Genomic DNA, 20,837 nt, shown 5'->3' on the forward strand with positions numbered 1-20,837 from the left:
GTTTAATATGTGTAGTATGTCATTCAATTATCACTCTATATGGCACGGACACCTCTTCATTCAACCTTTTTATAATTAACCTCATAATTAACCAGACATACGCGCATGCCCACAACATAGTCCGCATACACAGCAACTCTGAGTCTCTTCGCAAGTGCATTGATGCTACATTACAGTGCACACAACATACATTCATTTATCTCTTGCGCTAGTCATCACCGCTCAATAACAAATCACTCAAAACACAATACGAAATCCGCTTCGAACTACTTTCCACATCCACTTCTACTTTCCTTTTGCTTTCACGAGCCTGATGCTTTCAGTTTCACTTTACTGGCGCAATCCGCAATTACATGACGCACGCTCACATACGCACGCAAATTAACAAAGCAACATATCACACACATAGAATAAATACAGAAATAACAACGTACTAAATCACTTGGCTTATATCTTTGCTCTTCTAAAAAACCAGTGCCATCAAATGCCCCACATACGCGCTATTCGCTATGTCGACAACAGCCCTTTCAACATAGTAGTACATAGCCCTACAACAACAACAAGCGCGCGCCAAATATGGCCGATTGAGGAAAGACACAATGAATTTCTCGCAAGTTAGCAGTCAGAATAGCTTTGTATCAATGTATTATGCACACCAACTTGTTAAATGACCATTTACCAGGTGAATACAACTGCACGGCGGAGTATTTGGTACGTAGACACAAACATGTGAAACTTTCAAAAAGTCGAGCCCACGATGTTCCAACGACTTTTTTTTTCAAAAATTCAAAACTTAACGAAAGCCCAGTAAATTCTCTCATCTGATCGAGTGTGATTTGATTTGATTTTATTCGAGTTTAAACTTCCTTAAATCATCTTCATTGCGTACAATACCTAAGGATTATTGAGAGAACTTCCCTTGGCTTGAACCAGTACATGTCAGGTGTCCTGTCTACTTTGAACAGTTGATCTCAGTGGATTAAGCTAGGCAAGCTTGCGTAGCTACTCAAACAGCATAATCCAGTTCTGTGAACACTTCAATCCTTACCTTGATGGCTCTTTTACACCAGGACGTGATAAGACTGGAAGTACCTTGTTAGCGCCGCGTACGACAAAAGGGCTCCAGAACTCCTGTATGTCCGTGGGAAGGTCACCATCCCGTCCTTGCTGTCTCATGAAGTCGGATTGCCAGTGAGCTTTGTTTGGAGTATACAATTCAAATTTAAAAATGCTTGTCAATAAAAGCTTAGCAGAAATTGCCCGAATCAAAATCTTGCTGACTTAATTAAAAGTAAATTGTGGTAATAATTTTGACTTTACTGTTTGACAAATCTAGAGGTAGGGTGCATCATCCTTATTGTTTGCTCATGAAATTACATTTAACTCCGACTAAAGTTCAGCATCACTGAGTACAATTTGACTTGAGTCCTCTAGGAGGGAAGGTCACCATCCCGGCAATGCTGTCCCATGAAGTCACAATGCCAGTGAGAGTCTATCAGAGTTTAAAACCCAATTTAACAATAACCAACAAATCTTGCTAATTAAATAAAATAATAAAAACAGTTCAAAATAATGATTTATTAATTTACGGTTTTTATGCATTGATCATGACTCGCAGATGACCCCTATTGATTTTCAGGTCACTAGGTCAAAGGTCAAGGTCACGGTGACTTGACACAGTAAAATGGTTTCCGGATGATAACTCAAGAAAGCTTACGCCTAGGATCACAAAACTTCATAGGTACATGGATCATGACTGGCAGATGACCCCTTTTGATTTTCAGGTCACAAGGTCAAAGGTCAAGGTCACAGTGACAAAAAACGTATTCACACAATGGCTGCCACTACAACTGAAAGCCCATATGGGGGACATGCATGTTTTACAAACAGCCCTTTTTTATATTATTTTAAATTTTAGTCTCAACATTAATAGCTTCCTTTTTCATAGTTTAAAATTTCATAGTCATGAAGACAACCAAGCTATTTCATCATTAATGTTTTTTTTCCATTTGCAGGCTAGACTGATAGCATTGTACTTTGAAACTAAGAAGTACCAGGAAGCCCTTGTACTCAGTAAGTGCCTCGTATTTTAATATCATGTATTCAAACGCATACATGTTGGTGTATGCTGATTTGAATGTATTCCATGTCATTTATTATGCCCCCCTTCAAAGAAGAGGGGGTATATTACTTTGCACATGTCGGTCGGTTGGTCGGTCGGTCCGTCCACCAGGTGGTTTCCGGATGATAACTCAAGAACGCTTGGGGCTAGGATCATGAAACTTCATAGGTACATTGATCATGACTTGCAGATGACCCCTATTGATTTTGAGGTCACTAGGTCAAAGGTCAAGGTCACAGTGACCCGAAATAGTAAAATGGTTTCCGGATGATAACTCAAGAACGCATACGCCTAGGATCATGAAACTTCATGGGTAGATTGATCATGACTTGCAGATGACCCCTATTGATTTTGAGGTCACTAGGTCAAAGGTCAAGGTCACGGTGACCCGAAATAGTAAAATGGTTTCCGGATGATAACTCAAGACACATACGCCTAGGATCATGAAACTTCATGGGTAGATTGATCATGACTCGCAGATGACCCCTATTGATTTTGAGGTCACTAGGTCAAAGGTCAAGGTCAGGGTGACCCGAAATAGTAAAATGATTTTTGGATGATAACTCAAGAACACTTTTGCCTAGAATCATGACACTTCATAGGTACATTGATCGTGACTCGCAGATTACCCCTATTGATTTTCAGGTCACTAGGTCAAAGGTCAAGGTTACAGTGACAAAAATCGTATTCACACAATGGCTGCCACTACAACGGACAGCCTAATGGGGGGCATGCATGTTTTACAAACAGCCCTTGTTTATTTTATTCCCGCCAAAAAAAATTCGGAGGGGATATAGTAATTGGTCCGGTCTGTGCGTCCGTCCTTCCGTCCGAAACTTTGTCCAGAGCATTACTCCAAATCTATTCAATGGATTTAATTTTAACTTGAAATATAAACAGATGGCAACTACGAGAAGTGCAGTGACCAAGAACCATAAATCTATCTACCTTAGTTTTTGAATTATCTCCCTTTATATAATTTCAAACTAAATTCTTGTCCGGAGCATAACTCTAAATCTACTGAGTGAAGGGATTTACTTGAAACTTGAAATATAAACAGATAGCAAGTAGGAGAAGTGCAGTGACTATGAACCATAACTCTATCTACCTTAGTTTTTGAATTATTTTCCTTTATTTAATTTTAAGGTAAATGTTCGTCCAGAGCATAACTCTAAATCTACTGAAGGGATTTACTTGAAACTAGAAATATAAACAGATGGCAACTAGGAGAAGTGCAGTGAACATGAATAATAACTCCTTCGTCCATAGTTTTTTAATTATCTCCCTTTTTTTATTCTTTTTTTTTATATTTATTTTATTTATTTATAATTTTAAATTGTATTTAATTTAATTTCATAGAAAATATTTTAGCTTTTCAATTTATAAGATCTCCCTTTATCTAATTTTACAATAATATTTTAATTTGAACACTGAAGTATTCACTGTAAAATGCAGGGCTCGAATTTAACTTTTTTTTTCTACTTGCAAAAAATTGCGAGCAGCTTTAATACCAACTCGCAAAATCAAAAGCATTCTCGCAAATTTGATGGAAACATACAAAAACCTTGGACATTAGTTTAGTACTATTTAAACAAAATAAAAGTACTTAACATGTATACACATTTTATTTCTGCAACCATACAAAGATATCAGTTCCTTGGACCATAAGGACCCACATCAGGTTGATTGACCATCTTCATCTACAACAAGTTTTAGTCTTATTTTAAGGTATTTTTCCCATTAATTCACTGTTTTCGTAGAAGGATTTAAAATCCGTTTTTTCTAAATAAACGGTTAACTTTGCTTAATCTTTTGCATTATGTATATTTTGTGTTATTTCCGTCTGTGGTTATAAAGTGAAAAGTCGACTGTTTCAATTCCTTTGTACCAATACCATCCGCGTATCTGTATATACCAGTCTACATACAAGGTGCGCGCTTACGCATAAGGGTACTTGGGCGTTCTATAAATTGACTTAAGATTTAGCGATCATGACGTCGAGCAGCATTATACCTACTCATTTCTTTTCACCATTTATTTACTCGCAAAAAAATACTAGTGGCTTTAAACTTAACTCGCAATCGGTATTTTTTACTCGCATTTTGCGAGTGTGCGAGTGTTAATTTCGAGCCCTGAAATGATAAGTTTAAAATAGCATAACTCCAACACTATATAACTAATTGATCCTTGAAATATAAATAGATGACACAGGTGCCATGTTTTACAAATATTATTCTACTCTCTAAAACAAATGTTGTCATACAAGCAAACACATTTTGGCGGAGATTTGGTACTACTGTGACAAGCTCGTTAATTGCTGCATACATTTACCTGTTTATGTTTTTATTTATGGATTTTAATACTGGCAATAAATAGAGATTTTCATGTTGACACAACTAAAATACTATTCTTCAAGTAATTCTTTTAAATTAGAAAATGCAACCTTTGTAGGCGTTTGTGTTTCTACTACCAGCACTATCTTTGTTCCAAAGCATCAAACATAGCTGGATATTTCCTGTGTAAACAGTGTATCAAACATAGCTGGATATTTCCTGTGTAAACAGTGTATCAAACATAGCTGGATATTTCCTGTGTAAACAGTGTATCAAACATAGCTGGATATTTCCTGTGTAAACAGTGTATAAGATTTTGCAGTATACTGATCAGTATTGCCATGTCTGGTTGTCAATTAAGCTAAATAATTGAAAAAAAACAACATGGTTCCTTGATGTTTCGTGTGTATATATACAATTATTATATATATTAATGTTGCAGTATAATTTATAAATATCTAATCTTGTAAAGGATGATACAACATTGTGAATCAAGGTTAACATAACCGTTTCGAGTGTTTAGAATATGTTAAAGCACCCTCTATGGGATTTGATATTTATTATATTACACAGAACAAACAAACAATAACTTATTTATCCACCAAAATCAGAAATGTGTAGCAGCCTGTTTAAAACAAGTGTCAACATATTGCAAACAGAAGATTTGACAGATTATTTCAATTATGTCCAGTCACAATTCACATTATTCTTTACATTTACTCCAGCCTCGTCGTTGCTACGTGAACTGAAGAAGCTGGATGACAAGGCCCTGCTGGTGGAGGTACAGCTACTGGAGAGCAAGGTCTACCACGCCCTGTCCAATCTGCCCAAGGCTCGGGCTGCCCTCACCTCCGGCCGTACCACTGCCAACGGCATCTACTGTCCTCCTAAACTACAGGCCTCTCTGGACCTGCAGTCAGGTAAACACAATAAAGCATCTACTGTCCTCCTAAACTACAGGCCTCTCTGGACCTGCAGTCAGGTAAACACAATGCAGCATCTACTGTCCTCCTAAACTACATGCCTCTCTGGACCTGCAGTCAGGTAAACACAATACAGCATCTACTGTCCTCCTAAACTAAAGGCCTCTCTGGACCTGCAGTCAGGTAAACACAATACAGCACCTACTGTTCTCCTAAACTACAGGCCTCTCTGGACCTGCAGTCAGGTAAACACAATACAGCATCTACTGTCCTAAACTACAAGCCTCTCTGGACCTGCAGTCAGGTAACACAATACAGCATCTACTGTCCTCCTAAACTACAAGCCTCTCTGGACCTGCAGTCAGGTAAACACAATGCAGCATCTACTGTCCTAAACTACAGGCCTCTCTGGACCTGCAGTCAGGTAAACACAATACAGCATCTACTGTCCTAAAATACAGGCCTCTCTGGACCTGCAGTCAGGTAAATACAATACAGCATCTACTGTCCTCCTAAACTACAGGCCTCTCTGGACCTGCAGTCAGGTAAACACAATACAGCATCTACTGTCCTCCTAAACTACAGGCCTCTCTGGATCTGCAGTCAGGTATACAGGGCTTTAAAGGGCTTGTTGACTGAGATTCTATGAGCCTCGCTTTGGGAAAATGGGGTTATATGCTTGTACCTTAGGCGTTGTCTCTGATAAGCCTGTGCAGTTCCACTACTGTACACAGGCTAATTAGAGACACTGTCCTCTTAAACTGATTTTTTTTTAAGGAAAATATTTCCTTTAAATGAAAAGTTCCATGAAAGTGGGAAGTATTCCTGATTAGCCTTGGTGAACTGCACAGGCTAATCTGGGACGACACTTGGCACACACAATAAGCCCCATTTTTAGCGAGGCTGTTTTCCAAGAAAACCCGAGCTATTGTCATAGCCAGCTCGTCGTCCACCGTAGGCGTCGTGCTCAAACCTTAACATTGGCCATAACTTTTTAAATATTGAAGATAGCACCTTGATATTTGGCATGCATGTGTATCTCATGGAGCTGCACATTTTGAGTGTAAAATTTCAAGGTGAACATCATCCTCAAGGTCTAGGGTCGAAAAAACAAAGTCAAGGGAAGTAATAAGCTTTAAATGGACATAGTTATCTGACCTGCCCATGTATATATTTTTGTTAAATAAATCAAAGCGGGGCAGTAGGCGGCATTGTGTTTCTGACAAACACATTGTGGTAAAAGGTCAAGGTCATCCTTTACGGTCTACGGTAAAAAATACAAATTTAAGGGAAGTAATAAGCGTTAAAAAGGGAGATAATTATTCAATATTGAACATAGCCACTTTATATATTTGGCATGCATGTGTATCTCATGGAGCTGCACATTTCCAGTGATCAATCACAGTCACGGAAGTGGCTTTTAATTATTTGCTACTAAAAATAGTGATTTGTTAGAGACAATTATTTTCAAGGGAAGTAATTTATTAACCAGGTTTTCCGAAGGAAAAAACTGGTTATTAGATTGGCGAATGCGGGCGGGCTGGCTGGCTGGCTGGCTGGCTGGCTGGCGGGCTGGCTGGCTGGCTGGCTGGCTGGCGGGCTGGCGGGCTGGCGGAATAAGCTTGTCCGGGCCATAACTATGTCGTTCATTGTCAGATTTTAAAATCATTTGGCACATTTGTTCACCATCATTGGACGGTGTGTCGCGCGAAATAATTACGTCGATATCTCCAAGGTCAAGGTCACACTTTGAGTTCAAAGGTCAAAAATGGCCATAAATGAGCTTGTCCGAGCCATAACTATGTCGTTCATCGTCAGATTTTAAAATCATTTGGCACATTTGTTCACCATCATTGGACGGTGTGTCGCGCGAAATAATTACGTCGATATCTCCAAGGTCAAGGTCACACTTTGAGTTCAAAGGTCAAAAATGGCCATAAATGAGCTTGTCCTGGCCATAACTATGTCATTCATTGTGAGATTTTAAAATCATTTGGCACATTTGTTCACCATCATGGGACGGTGTGTCCCACGAAAGAATCACGTCAATATCTCCAATGTCAAGGTCGCCACGACTAAAAATAGATTTAAAAAAAAAAAAAACTTACAAAGGGGGTTAATTTTTTTTGGTCATTTCAAAAGTTCAGTTTGAGTTTTCTCCCTTTATCAGATTTTTTTTTCACAATGAAAACCTGGTTTTGTGACAATTTTGTCCCTTGTATAATTATAAATCTCATATTATATATTTCCTTACCAAGAATTGAAGTTCTTTTCACAGTTACTGTACAGATTTATTATTTTGATTATTTATAACTCAAATGATTGATTTGTCAAAGTGTTTTTTTTTAAATGATATAATTATAATTTCTTTGATGTTCATTACATACATGTGGACTTATGTCCATAGATACATGATCAACTCTGGCTATGATCTCTTTTAAACCACAGGCTATGGTTGTCAGTGATGACATGGTCATAATTGACTGTGAGACCCCCCCCCCCCCCCCCCCCCCCCCCGGTTGGATTGGACAAAATTCTAGGGAAGTAATAAGCTTTAAAGGGAGATGATTTCTATACCTGCCAAATGATAAATAGCAATTTTATTTCAAAGCGGCGCAATAGGGGGCATTGTGTTTCTGACAAACACATCTCTTGATATAATTATCATTTCTTACCTGTTCTAATTTGTGAATGCTAGTTTTCATTAAATACCAGTGGACTTATGTCCATACAGACATGATGAACTATGGCTATGATCTCTTTGATAAACCATAGGCCTTGGTTGTCAGTGATGTCTGACTTAGTCATTTTTGACTGTCTACAGACCTCCCCCCCCCCCCCGGTTGGATTGGACAAATTCCAAGGGAAGTAATAAAGCTTTAAAGGGAGATGATGTCTACACCTGCAAAATGATAAATATAAATTTTATTTCAAAGTGGCGCAGTAGGGGGCATTGTGTTTCTGACAAACACATCTCTTGTTGGGTCACTAGGTCAAAGGTAAAGGTCACTGTGACCTCTAAAAAACAAAAATCTGACAAGCTTTCGCAGCCGAGCTTGGCACCCGTTATGCAGTGCTCTTGTATTCTTAAATTTCCATAGTACATTATTATGACCCTTTGAAGTTGGAGCTATTGAGCATTGCATGTTTTCGTACAGAAAAATGTCTTTGTCAGTATTTCAACTATATAATGTATAATTGTAAATATGTGTGTTTTACATTAATGTCAAACTACTGGGTGGATCTTGCTCAAACTTTGACATTTGAATTACATAAATTTGTTTATGATTGTAAAAAATAAATTTTGACGGTGACAAGTTTGGACAGAAATATAGCCGTTTGTATGTCCACTATACAATAAGTAGTCACACAATTTTGTGTTTCCACTTTCATCTGTACTGGGTGGATCTTGTTCACACTTTCACAGTGTAATGGCACATTTCTAATTCTCTAAAAAAGAGCAAATACTATATTTAAAGGTAAAAGAATTAAAATGTTATATATGGTTAATTAAGCAATACGATATGGTGAGTAAGAGGAAGCTATATACAGGGTGACCATTTCACAGTGATTCTGATCCCATTGAATCAGTGTTAAATAAATGGGTCCAAAACTTCAAAATGTTAAGTCTGTATGTAATAATTGTACATAATCCAGCTAGTGGAAATGTAACCAGCTTACTTTGAATGCCAACCAATTTGATGCAGAAATCATGACTTGATTTAAAATTAATAGATTTAATTCTTGTAACATAACCAAAATGTGGTTAACAAAGCTGGCTTGTAAAGTTGTCAGAGAACTGAAGTACAAATCAGAGTGGTACGTTATTGGTCCTGAAATTATGTGTACGGCCATATTCCCTCCTCAGATTGATATAACCCTTATTTCCAAAAGAAGCAAAGTGAAAATGGCTATGTGCAAACAGCATACCGGTAAAACCAGAACAGCCAGTGAGTAACCCGCAGTCAGTTCAGGTTTGAAAATCCAGTTTAGGCAGAAAGTTTTGTCCCAGATAAGCCTGTGGAGTTTGCACAGGCTAATCTGGGACAACACTATACACATATGCATTAACCCTTTGCATGCTGGGAAATTTGTCGTCCGCTAAAATGTCGTCAGCTGAATTTCTAAAATTAGCATTTTCTTCGATTTTTTTCAAAGAATACTATCAGAATAGCAAACAGTTTGGATCCTGATGAGACGCCACGTTCTGTGGCGTCTCATCTGGATCCAAACTGTTTGCCAAGGCCTTCAAAATTCGGTTTCCACACTGAAAGGGTTAATGAATTTTTTTATTTAAAGGAGGTCTCGTCTACACAAAATTCCAGTGAAGGCAAAAAGTGTCGTCCCTGACTAGCATATGCATTAAGCCCCATTTTCGATGTCATTTAGCAGGACTCGGCTATTAGTTTTGGTTCGATAACTCACCTTTTAATCCGATCAAAATTCCAAAATCCTCATTGAAGAATTACAGATTGAACACAGTTATATACAAGTTGTTAAAAGTGTTAAGAGGTTTCTACAAACTTTTTTCTTACAAAAAAGGGTACTTGATATATCCATATATATGTAAATACTGAATTTCTATTATAATTTGTATAATTTGCATTTGAAGAAATAATGGAATCCCATCAATTATTTATTCATGCACTTAATGGTACTGCATACACCAATAAGGTCAAGTTCAGTATTTCAATAAAAAATTACAACAAATTTTCAGAATTACATCCTTAGATGAATGATTAAATCTATAAGCACATCTTACAGCATTTAACCCTTCCCGGCGCAGAAGCAAAGTGAAATTGAGTATATTCAACAAGCAGGAAACCAGAACAGTTTGCAAGTCCACTTACGTGTTTAGCATGATCTTCAATATTCAACAAGCAGGAAACCAGAACAGTTTGCAAGTCCACTTACGTGTTTAGCATGATCTTCAATATTCAACAAGCAGGAAACCAGAACAGTTTGCAAGTCCACTTACGTGTTTAGCACGATCTTCAATATTCAACAAGCAGGAAACCAGAACAGATTGCAAGTCCACTTACGTGTTTAGCATGATCTTCAATATTCAACAAGCAGGAAACCAGAACAGTTTGCAAGTCCACTTACGTGTTTAGCATGATCTTCAATATTCAACAAGCAGGAAACCAGAACAGTTTGCAAGTCCACTTACGTGTTTAGCATGATCTTCAATATTCAACAAGCAGGAAACCATAACAGTTTGCAAATCCACTTACGTGTTTAGCATGATCTTCAATATTCAACAAGCAGGAAACAAGAACAGTTTGCAAGTCCACTTACGTGTTTAGCATGATCTTCAATATTCAACAAGCAGGAAACCAGAACAGTTTGCAAGTCCACTTACGTGTTTAGCATGAACATGTATTCAAGTCTAGTAACACTTTGAACATGTATTCAAGTCTAGTAACACTTTGAACATGTATTCAAGTCTAGTAACACTTTGAACATGTATTCAAGTCTAGTAACACTTTGAACATGTATTCAAGTCTAGTAACACTTTGAACATGTATTCAAGTCTAGTAACACTTTGAACATGTATTCAAGTCTAGTAACACTTTGAACATGTATTCAAGTCTAGTAACACTTTGAACATGTATTCAAGTCTAGTAACACTTTGAACATGTATTCAAGTCTAGTAACACTTTGAACATGTATTCAAGTCTAGTAACACTTTGAACATGTATTCAAGTCTAGTAACACTTTGAACATGTATTCAAGTCTAGTAACACTTTGAACATGTATTCAAGTCTAGTAACACTTTGAACATGTATTCAAGTCTACCCAAGCTTGCTAAAATGGTAGAGTTCTTAAATATGAAACAAGTTTTTATTGTTTTTAATTTATCAAAAATCAACACACTGCAGCATGCTCCTTGGCATACAATGTAGATATGCTCCTTTGAAACACATTTATACACATGTAGTTGAAAACATGGCATTAACGTACAGGACTAGAATTGCATTTCAAATTAATTTGATGATAATTAACATTTGGTTGAAATGTATATTCTCAGCTCCCTTTTATCAATACTTGAATGCCTTACTTGTATGCACTATGTTGTTAGTACTTTGCTTTTACTGTTTTAATAGGTGCAGCACATTGCCAATCTGATCAAATTGCCAACGGTAAGTAGTCCTATAATTTTTCTGTAAATTGTAAGCACAATCACACTTCACTTACATGTGTGAAACAGATATCTGATACTGAAATATCACTGTGTCTATGACTGGATATTAGTACACATATCTTTGATGTAATTGTACAATTGTGTAAAAAATGAATTTCCGATTATTTGGTGAAAGTTGGATTATTAAACTGAAAATAATTTGCTTTTAAAGAAGTATGTTTTACAATCGTTTTTATTTATAAAAGCCAACAAAACTTTTAACGAAGTATGTTTTACAATCATTTTTATTTATAAAAGCCAACAAAACAACAACAACCAAGTGACATTTTTAGTTTTTTTTAATGAAAATATGTAGTTGTTTTAACCATTCATCTCAAAACTTCATTTTATTGAAAAAAAAAAAAATTGAAAAAAAATAAATCAGGTAAACAAATAATAATGAGCCACATTTTGGGAATACAGAGCTTTATTCATATGCATAAAGTGTCATCCTAGATCAGCCTGCGCTGTCTACACAGGCTAATCGGGTACGACACTTTCTGCCTTTATGGTATTGTTTTTTTAAAGAAATTTGCTTCTTAGCAAAAATCCAGTCTTGACGGTGTCATCCCTGATTAGCCTGTGCAAACTGTACAATACTTTATGCATATGCATTTAGCTGGTTTTCCTAGAGCGCGGTTTAATTGTTTCACACGCATGTCTCTGGAACATTTCAGGCCAATGTAGAGAAGAAGTTGTCCCAGATGATTCTAGACAGGAAATTCCATGGTAAGCACCAGCTAGCACATGGTCTTAAAGGCACTTTGTTGACTTCCACTGCAAGCTGAAGCTTGTTTCGATCTTATGGATATTTTGTCGGCTTTCTAGTCCCTGATAGTCGGACTACACAGGCTAATCTGGGACGACACTTGACGCACATGCATTATGGCTAGTTTGCTCAGAACACAACTCATTTTGACAAAAATTGTAGTTGCTATGTTAACACAAATATAAAAACGCCTTATAGGGAAAATGCATGTTATTATGGTTCTTTTGTAAGACCAAAATTGTGATTCCTATTGTTACAGAAACTAGAATCTTGATTCTGCCATAGGATAAGGAGTCTTGTGTTATGCCTGTTTTTAAGCTCTTTTGAAACGGTTTTGTTGCACGACTCTTTCGGGATAACTTACACAAGCTTAACTTATCTGAGCACAGGGTTGTATATCCATTATATTTTGTGCATTGTCAACATTAAGCTTGTTAGCACTCAACAGGAAAAATTATTTCCAATATTCTTGAAACTTGGTCAGACTGTTGGTTCTAATAATTTATATCTTGGTCGTGTTGGAAACTTGGCCAATTGAAGTAAAAAACTAGCTCACTAGTTTAGCACAAATTAAAGAAAAACTCTCAGTAGGTCACAATTTTAGTCAAATCTTCCAGAAACTTGGTCAGAACATCTGTTTCAATAATATCTCGACCAAAGTCGAAAAATGGGTTCAGTCTGTGATAACATGGTCTTCAATGGGTGGGGCAGTTCTCCTTATATGGCGATAGTTAAACCTTGTTAACACCTTTTCGTTTAATCACCATAAAATTTGCTCAGATGATTTTTTCAAATTATATCTGGGTAGAGTTCAAATTGGTTTCAGTCTGTTGAAAAACATGGCTGCCAGGTGGGTGTGGAAGTTTTAATCATATGGCTATATTGAAACTTAGTTAACTCTCTTGAAGATATTTTGAGGATATCTTGAAAATCACTACTTAAGAGCAACTGGCCATTCCATAAGAAAGCAAGTTACACGTACTCATGCAATTTTTCTATGGCACTGGTATGCACTCATATGCAGAGTGATGTAAATGACTTAATAGATATGGTGTATATCTAGCAACAATAGATATGGTGTATATCTAGCAACCGGAAGAGCTCAAGGTTTAGATCCACACTGTGGGACCATTCTTTAGATCTTTCACCAAGTACTGGTTCTACACAGGGAAACGGACTCGAGAGCATTTCTATAAGTGTTAGGCTGTCAATCCAATAAAGCTTAAATAAATACTTTTAAACTTTTAATTATTTTTTTTTGTTGCACAGGTATTTTGGACCAAGGTACAGGGGTGCTAGTTGTGTTTGATGAGACCAACTCCGACAAGACATATGAGAACGCACTGGACACCATACATGATATGGGCAAGGTGGTGGACGCCCTGTACAACAAGGCCAAGAAGTTGTCCTAAACCTGTGAGATGTTCTAGGGGGACGTTTTGGAAGACATATATGTCTGTAAACATAATGCATTGCATGATTGTAAATATGACATGGTTTCATAGTGTCAGCTGCTAGTAAGGTTCAAGATTATAATTAAACTTATTAAACAAAATATATATTACTTATATTTGTGATAAAGATGTGTACTGATTCTACTTGGGTTTCAGAAGATTTGATTTCATATAAACATTTGTGTGTATTAATAAAAACAAAGAACTGCATAATAATTCCAAAAAGAATGCTGTTTACATTTACTGTTTACATGTTGTAGTAATGTCAGTTGCATTTCTAAATGAAGGTAATGTTTATTTGTTTGCTTATTTAAATACAATTTAAGAAATAGTTCTTGTGTTAAGCTTTTTTTTAAAGAGTACTGAAAGGGTAACAGAGCTTTTAATCCACAACAAAATAGTTGACACATGCTCATATGATTATAAATAAATATTATTAATATGATAAGTACATAACAAAGCTGTCATTGAGTGAAATGTACTTTTAAAATGAGATATTAATTATATATTTTTTTCTATTTATACGTATACAAAGATGACGCCATACTTGTATCAAGTTTTGGGCTTGTTATTTTCTAAACCTGGGTCTGACCCATACCCTGTTTGATAGTTACGTTGGACATTTGATACAAAAATGGTATTTACCTGGCTAAACAAGAATGTTACCGTATAATTCCACCTTACAACATATTTACAAATATAGACTTATGATTGGTCAACGGAAGTGTTATTCTTGATTGATATAAAATGTATTGGTACTTTGGTATGTACCTGGCACTCCTATGAAATTGGAGGACCATATAACACATTTACCTTCATCATACAAATACTTGGGTCTTGAAATGATTTCTGAAGTCACCCAAGTTTTCAAACACAGATCTGAGTTGTTTTATTTCATTATTTGAAGAGGTTATTGAAACAACAGAGTCAGCATCGTTCTACACAATTACTTATCTACTGTAAATAAATCATGGACATCCATAACAATAAAAACAATTGGGCCTTGCTCTGGGAAAACAGGGCTTAATGCATGTGCGTAAAGTGCCGTCCCAGATTAGCCTGTGTATCCAGCAAAGGCTGATCAAGGGCAACACTTTCGGCCTGGAAAGGAACTTTGTTTAGAAGAGACCTTCTTAAACACTTTGCATGCTGGGAAATTTGTCGTCTGCTAAAATGTTGTCTGCAGAATTTCTAAAATTAGCATTTTCTTCAATTTTTTTTCAAAGAATACTTTCAGAATAGCAAACAGTTGGGATCCAGATGAGACGCCACGTTCTGTGGCGTCTCATCTGGATCCAAACTGTTTGCAAAGGCCTTTAAAATTCGGTTCCCGCACTGAAAGGGTTTAACACTTTACCACTAAGAAGTGAAAATGGCTATGTGCAAACAGCATAATAAAACCAGAACAGCCTTCAAGAAACTCGCAGTCTGATCAGGTTATATGCTGTTTCTGGTCATCAGTATCTAAGGGTTGGAAATGAAGCCTTTACAACTTGAATCTAGTAAGAAAGGTCTTTAATTAATTTTACATTTTTAAAGGACTACAAATGCGTCAAAATACGTATCTTAGTGGTAAATGGTTAAACAAAAATGACAGAAAAGCGGAGATGCCATCCCTCCCTGATTAGACTGGGACAAATCTTTAACCCTTTCAGTGCGGGAACCGAATTTTGAAGGCCTTTGCAAACAGTTTGGATCCAGATGAGACGCCACAGAATGTGGCGTCTCATCAGGATCCAAACTGTTTGCTATTCTGATAGTATTCTTTGAAAAAAATCGAAGAAAATGCTAATTTTAGAAATTCAGCAGACGACATTTTAGCAGACGACAAATTTCCCAGCATGCCAGGGGTTAAGCATATGCATTAGGCCGTTTTTTCCAAGATTGAGGCTTATTGACAAATATCAACAGGCATATACTTATATTTTCATATATAACAGTTGAGGAATAACATTTAACAAGAAATAACTGATACAACTACATGACAACTATTTATATCATAACATAAGTCAGATACACCATTCATGAATATGTAAGATATTAAATGTAAAGGTACATGAAAATGTCAACATTTGTTATATGAATGATACAGAGGAATTCTGTTTTAATTGTTTAGACATGGTATAAAGCATGCATGACCTTTACACACACACTGTGTTATGACTTGTTAATTAATATAAGTAAAGTAAGTAAATATCGGAAACATTTAAAAAATGTACAGGTTCTAGCTCAGCACATTTCGGATTATAGATGATTATAGTTGCTTTCATCAACATTCAATTTAGTATGATGTCTGGAATTGAATTTCAATTCGTATACATCAGTTTGGATCTTATTAAACTTATAGAGAATGTATCTAGATATTTATTACAAGTTTAAAATAACATCCAAAGGTGTAGTGGCAGTTATATAATAAATACCAACCAACATATAACAGAAAGATATTAGTTGACAAGAAATTTATTATATTTATGTGTCTTTCCTTTTTTATTTTAGTTTATTACGACATACGTTTGGGAATGTACAAAAGATGTTGCTGATTTTTTTCATATTCATCAAGCCTGGAAATATGAAATCGCATGTCTTTATATACAATTCTATCATGTTTGAGGGTATGTAATTTACACTTATAAATAGCTCATTTTGGGTACTGAAAAACCAGTCACCTCATCACACCATGAAAACATTAACAGTAAGCAGTTGAATCAGTATATATATATATATATATATATATATATATATATATATATATATTTGAAGTAGTGCATGTTACATCAATAAATAAAATAACAATGACATATAATTTAGCTATTCCTCTTACTATATGGACTCTTACAAAAATAGCAGAAATAATTATTGGTACATACTTTAAGATTCACTTCCTCATTGTAATGTGTACAGCAAATATTTTTTGGTTTGTTGTTTAAGAATAATAGTCATGAGTCACCCCTTAAATCTAATTATTATTTAAAACACTAAGAACATAATTGAAACTCAGTCGTTTTTGCTGATCACAAAAACTAAGAAAATAGATCAAAGTAAGATTTTTTGCTGGAATTCAATACATGAAATATGATACTGTTGTGTGCTTTAAATACATGTACTGTCTTTTTCTACGTTATAATACTTTCTGTTCATTTTCTAGGAAAACAATCATGTGTTTTTTTCCATATGACAAAATTTGTTTTATTTGGCTAAGTTGTTTCATTTTAAAACTTAAAAGTTTTGGTGAATAATGTTATGTGCGTTGGTAATGTATTTTCCTCATCCGAGGTATTTCTATTATAACCGGTGTTCACGCTCATTTTAAAAGACTATAAAACAACTGTAACCGTGTAACCTTGTTGTATGTAGAGGAATGGACGTATGGTTGATTGCTAGTGCTTGTCGTAATAAGCGTCGTCATGGTTACGATAATGTGACGATGGTTTGATACTGATTAGGTCTAAAATTATTAAATGTTATTTAAATAGCATCAGAGTCAAACTGGTATCACATTTGGATACGCATTCAACGCTCTAAGAATACGGCTATACGATCTAACTTTTACCAAACATGATGAAAATAAACGTTGTTTTTCAAAACAAGAATGCAATTAATGTCAGAGTTTAATTATTACAAATACAAATTAGGACTCAACCAGTCAGTTAGATTACAAATTAATATAGAACGTCAGCTTTAACACATACTCAAGTTTAGAAACTGGTTGTTCGTTTCGGTGAAGTCCGAAATGAGAACATACTCTTTGAGTGCCCTGGGCATATTAACCACTTCAATTTTGCTGACAATGTTGTGACCGATACGCTTCCGTATCACTTTACGACACAGCTGTTGGAGGGAAGTTGCCGTCTGCAACTTCCGGCGAAGCCAATGTAGCACCTCGTCTTGTTCACTTCCGGCGCGCGTTGGGACATATCCCGCGTAGAAATGCACGCGCGCGGAGAAGTCAACATACCCGTATGTAGCAAGCAGACGACAAATATCAAAATGACCCTTCTCGGCTGCCAATTGAAATAGCGATTTATACACGCCGGTACAAAAGTATTTTATCGGCTGCTCTAGGTCGCAGTTGTAGATGACCATGAGTTTTATCACATCAAGTTTGTTGCTAATCACCGCTTCGTAAGCGGCCGTTTCACCCTGATGGTTGTAAATATCGTGGCGCGTTCCCGCTGCCAGCAGCAACTCCACCACCGCGGTATAGTTCCGCTTGATGGCAATATGGAGAGCGGTGTCGCCGGTCTTGAACTCTCGTCGGTTGAGGTCGCACTTGGCGCGAATGAGTCTGGCGACGGCCTCCCTGTGGTTGTAGCAGACTGCCTCCATCAGAGGCGTCCGTCCCCAGTAATTTTGTACGTCAACCTGCAATCATTGTTTTGCTTTAAAGTATAGCTATAGTCTGTGCCTTTTTGAAAGGACAGAATAGCGCGATACACCATGCAATAGGGAACAAACGAAACATTATTATTATTATTATAAATAACAGTATTTCAAATGTTTATATGTGCATATTAAAATGCATTTTAAAATTTATATTATAAAGTGCTACGTTTATTGGAACAATTTGTCATCTTTTTTTAGAAATGTTGGTGATATTTGGAAAACAGTTACTATTTGTAATTTGGAAACAGCTTATAAGAGGCTTTAATTTTTGTCAAACAAATAAGTGACCTGGCTGTGGGACGCTATGAGGATATCAATGATGTCGGCACAACCGTTCCTGGCCGCGTAGTGCAGCGCCATGTCGCTGTTCCGGTCCGTGATGTTGATGTTGCAGTTACCGCGGAGCAGGCGAAGCACGGCGTCGGTTTTGTTGTTCCTGACGGCCTTCATTAGCGGCGTCTTTGACGTTATGTCCTGAATATCAAAAACATATTTTACTTCTCTCTTCTTTATCATTCATGTTTTTATTTCAATTGCATTCACATTTCATGGGACTCGCTGACTTTGATTTCTTTCACTCGCACTCGTTTAGACATACATACCGGTACACTAGTAACATCAAGCATTTCTATTCAGACATACATACCGGTACACTAGTAACATCAAGCATTTCTGTTCAGACACAACTTCATGAATTCATTATTTTAACCCTTTGCATGCTGGGAAATTTGTCGTCTGCTAAAATGTCGTCTGCTGAATTTCTAAAATTAGCATTTTCTTCGATTTTTTTTCAAAGAATACTATCAGAATAGCAAACAGTTTGGATCCAGATGAGACGCCACGTTTTGTGGCGTCTCATCTGGATCCAAACTGTTTGCAAAGGCCTTTAAAATTCAGCTCCAGCGCTTTAAGGGTTAATAACTAGAAGAAGTGTTATTTTTTCACCGTTTTAACGTTTGAGTTCAACCTGTGGATTTTAATTTTAAGAAAACAGTTGTTAAGGTATTCGTGTAAAGAACTATTATATAAACGGCTGTCACGAAACGCCGTGAGAGTATCGTGATATATCGTGATACGGCAACACTGCATCGCGATATTTTACAGAATGTATATCTGAGAAGAAAACAGCAGAATAACAGGTTTTACAACTTTATTAGCCTCAATAATCTGAAAACACTGGTATCATGGTATGACTAGAAACTGTAATTAATAAGAACAATCATTTTCTGACTATAACCTGTGAAAAGGTTATCAGCACAACGTAATAAACTTTATAGAACTTGAAACGATATACATATCTTAATAAATAATGTATTTACCATCTGTGTTCATACAAGAATAATTAGATTTAAAAAAAAAACGGTGCGGCATCGTCGTACCGCGGTGCGACTTTTTTAACGACATACACCGCGATATACCGATTAACCTGTATTTACCTGAATATCAACGTTGACACCGCGACGAATCAGGACGTCTAAGAACTGACAGTAACCGTCGTCTGCCGCGTAGTGGCACGGGGAGTTCCCAAAGGTATCCCTCGTGTCCAGCTTGGCCCCGGCAGCGATGAGTAGCAACATGCACGCCATCTTGTGTCGGAGAACGGCGAAATGTAGCGCTGTCCGCCGTAACGTCGAGGTCGTCTTGTTCACGTCGCATTTTGACTCTATCAGATATTGGAGCATGTACGTGTAGCCCCGGTATGCCGCTAGGTGGATGGGACACAGGTCCGCGTGATTCTTCTTCCGCACCTCGACGAACTTCGCGTTCAGGTCGTTCTTGTACTGCGCAACAATTCTTTTCAAGGTTGTCAACTCATTGTTGAGAACGGCATCGTAAAACTCGTAACCAGCCATATGCGGCTTTAAAATCATTAATACCAAGTCCAAGTAACTGTCCGAGTTCTTCGTACCCGATCTAATCCCCGGCCCATCGCCTCTCGGCTCACCATTTACCCGCGTTCACTTAACTTCCTCACTAAAACATGGCGGAACTCCAAGAATTTTTCTTTGAATCAATACCATAGTGCTTTGCTATGACGCACTCAATCCATTTTGATATAAATTACATACATTAAGTTGCCATCGTAGCGCGGTGCGAGTGTTTATCGATTAACGGAATTTTCTAGCATGCTGGCAGTGCTGGGCGAAATGGCGTATTGACCATGGGCGACAACTCCGATTACTATTTGTCTTAAAAGATTTTGTTGATTGTTACCCATTTTATGCGCATTAAATGATTGAAAGAAGATTGGTGTTAACATGTGATATGAAACTGTTTAAGTTTATTTTGACATTCACTGAAGATAATATTCGTGTGAAGTGAATCGTAATAAAGGGAACTAGACATTTAGAATTCAATTCATGTCAGATGATATGTTTCATTCATATATATTTTTTTTTTAGATTTATATTTACATGTTACAGTTTCAGGCAGCGTATGTATATAAACTATCTTCATATTTGGCATATTGCGTAAAGTTTGATATTCAACAATGCGCTTCATACAGCTCAGATTTTCTTCTCCAAACTAGTAATATAATGCTAAAAGATTATTTAACAATTCATTGATGGCCTTAATCGCCTATACATAGTTTAAGAAACATTGTATGATGATATTTTTACATATTTCACGAAACTTCACATTAAAAAGTTTCTTTTTTTTAAAACGGG

At 36.6% G+C, this 20,837-nt stretch overlaps 3 protein-coding genes across 3 annotated transcripts in view; 2 read left to right on the forward strand and 1 right to left on the reverse strand.

The window, feature by feature from the left end:
• The window catches only part of LOC127857124 (26S proteasome non-ATPase regulatory subunit 11-like), a 50,790-nt gene extending 36,674 nt beyond the window's left edge, over positions 1-14,116 (forward strand). Inside the window, exon 13 of the transcript XR_008038346.1 lies at positions 13,854-14,116. The gene's annotated coding sequence lies outside the window, so the exon portion shown is untranslated. The remainder of the gene's footprint in view (positions 1-13,853) is intronic.
• On the forward strand, positions 545-6,842 carry LOC127857129 (26S proteasome non-ATPase regulatory subunit 11-like). The gene is made up of 3 exons (XM_052393495.1): positions 545-711; positions 2,016-2,073; positions 5,181-6,842. The coding sequence occupies exons 1-3, from the start codon at positions 649-651 to the stop codon at positions 5,468-5,470; spliced, it is 411 nt and encodes a 136-aa protein (XP_052249455.1). The 5' UTR covers positions 545-648; the 3' UTR covers positions 5,471-6,842.
• Positions 14,117-16,512: 2,396 nt separating the features above from the next.
• Positions 16,513-20,665, reverse strand: LOC127857126 (serine/threonine-protein phosphatase 6 regulatory ankyrin repeat subunit B-like). Its single transcript, XM_052393489.1, has 3 exons — positions 19,605-20,665; positions 18,457-18,642; positions 16,513-18,147 (listed from the first exon to the last, which is right to left on the reverse strand). Exons 1-3 carry the CDS (start codon positions 20,037-20,039, stop codon positions 17,464-17,466), a joined length of 1,305 nt encoding a protein of 434 aa, XP_052249449.1. The 5' UTR covers positions 20,040-20,665; the 3' UTR covers positions 16,513-17,463.
• Positions 20,666-20,837: the final 172 nt, after the last annotated feature.

This window comes from Dreissena polymorpha, chromosome 14 (genome assembly GCF_020536995.1).
Source record: "Dreissena polymorpha isolate Duluth1 chromosome 14, UMN_Dpol_1.0, whole genome shotgun sequence".
Lineage (NCBI taxonomy): Eukaryota > Metazoa > Mollusca > Bivalvia > Myida > Dreissenidae > Dreissena > Dreissena polymorpha.

What these genes read in the sequence shown, in the direction of transcription:
- LOC127857129 (XM_052393495.1), top strand. Translation starts at nt 649, where the DNA reads ATGCACACCAACTTGTTAAATGACCATTTACCAGGTGAATACAACTGC. An exon ending in ACTGCACGGCGGAGTATTTG is followed by an intron (nt 712 to 2,015) that starts GTACGTAGACAC and finishes TTCCATTTGCAG; the next exon opens with GCTAGACTGATAGCATTGTA. An exon ending in CCAGGAAGCCCTTGTACTCA is followed by an intron (nt 2,074 to 5,180) that starts GTAAGTGCCTCG and finishes CATTTACTCCAG; the next exon opens with CCTCGTCGTTGCTACGTGAA.
- LOC127857126 (XM_052393489.1), bottom strand. Translation starts at nt 20,039, where the DNA reads ATGATTTTAAAGCCGCATATGGCTGGTTACGAGTTTTACGATGCCGTT. An exon ending in GTGTCAACGTTGATATTCAG is followed by an intron (nt 18,643 to 19,604) that starts GTAAATACAGGT and finishes TTTGATATTCAG; the next exon opens with GACATAACGTCAAAGACGCC. An exon ending in TCATAGCGTCCCACAGCCAG is followed by an intron (nt 18,148 to 18,456) that starts GTCACTTATTTG and finishes CAATGATTGCAG; the next exon opens with GTTGACGTACAAAATTACTG.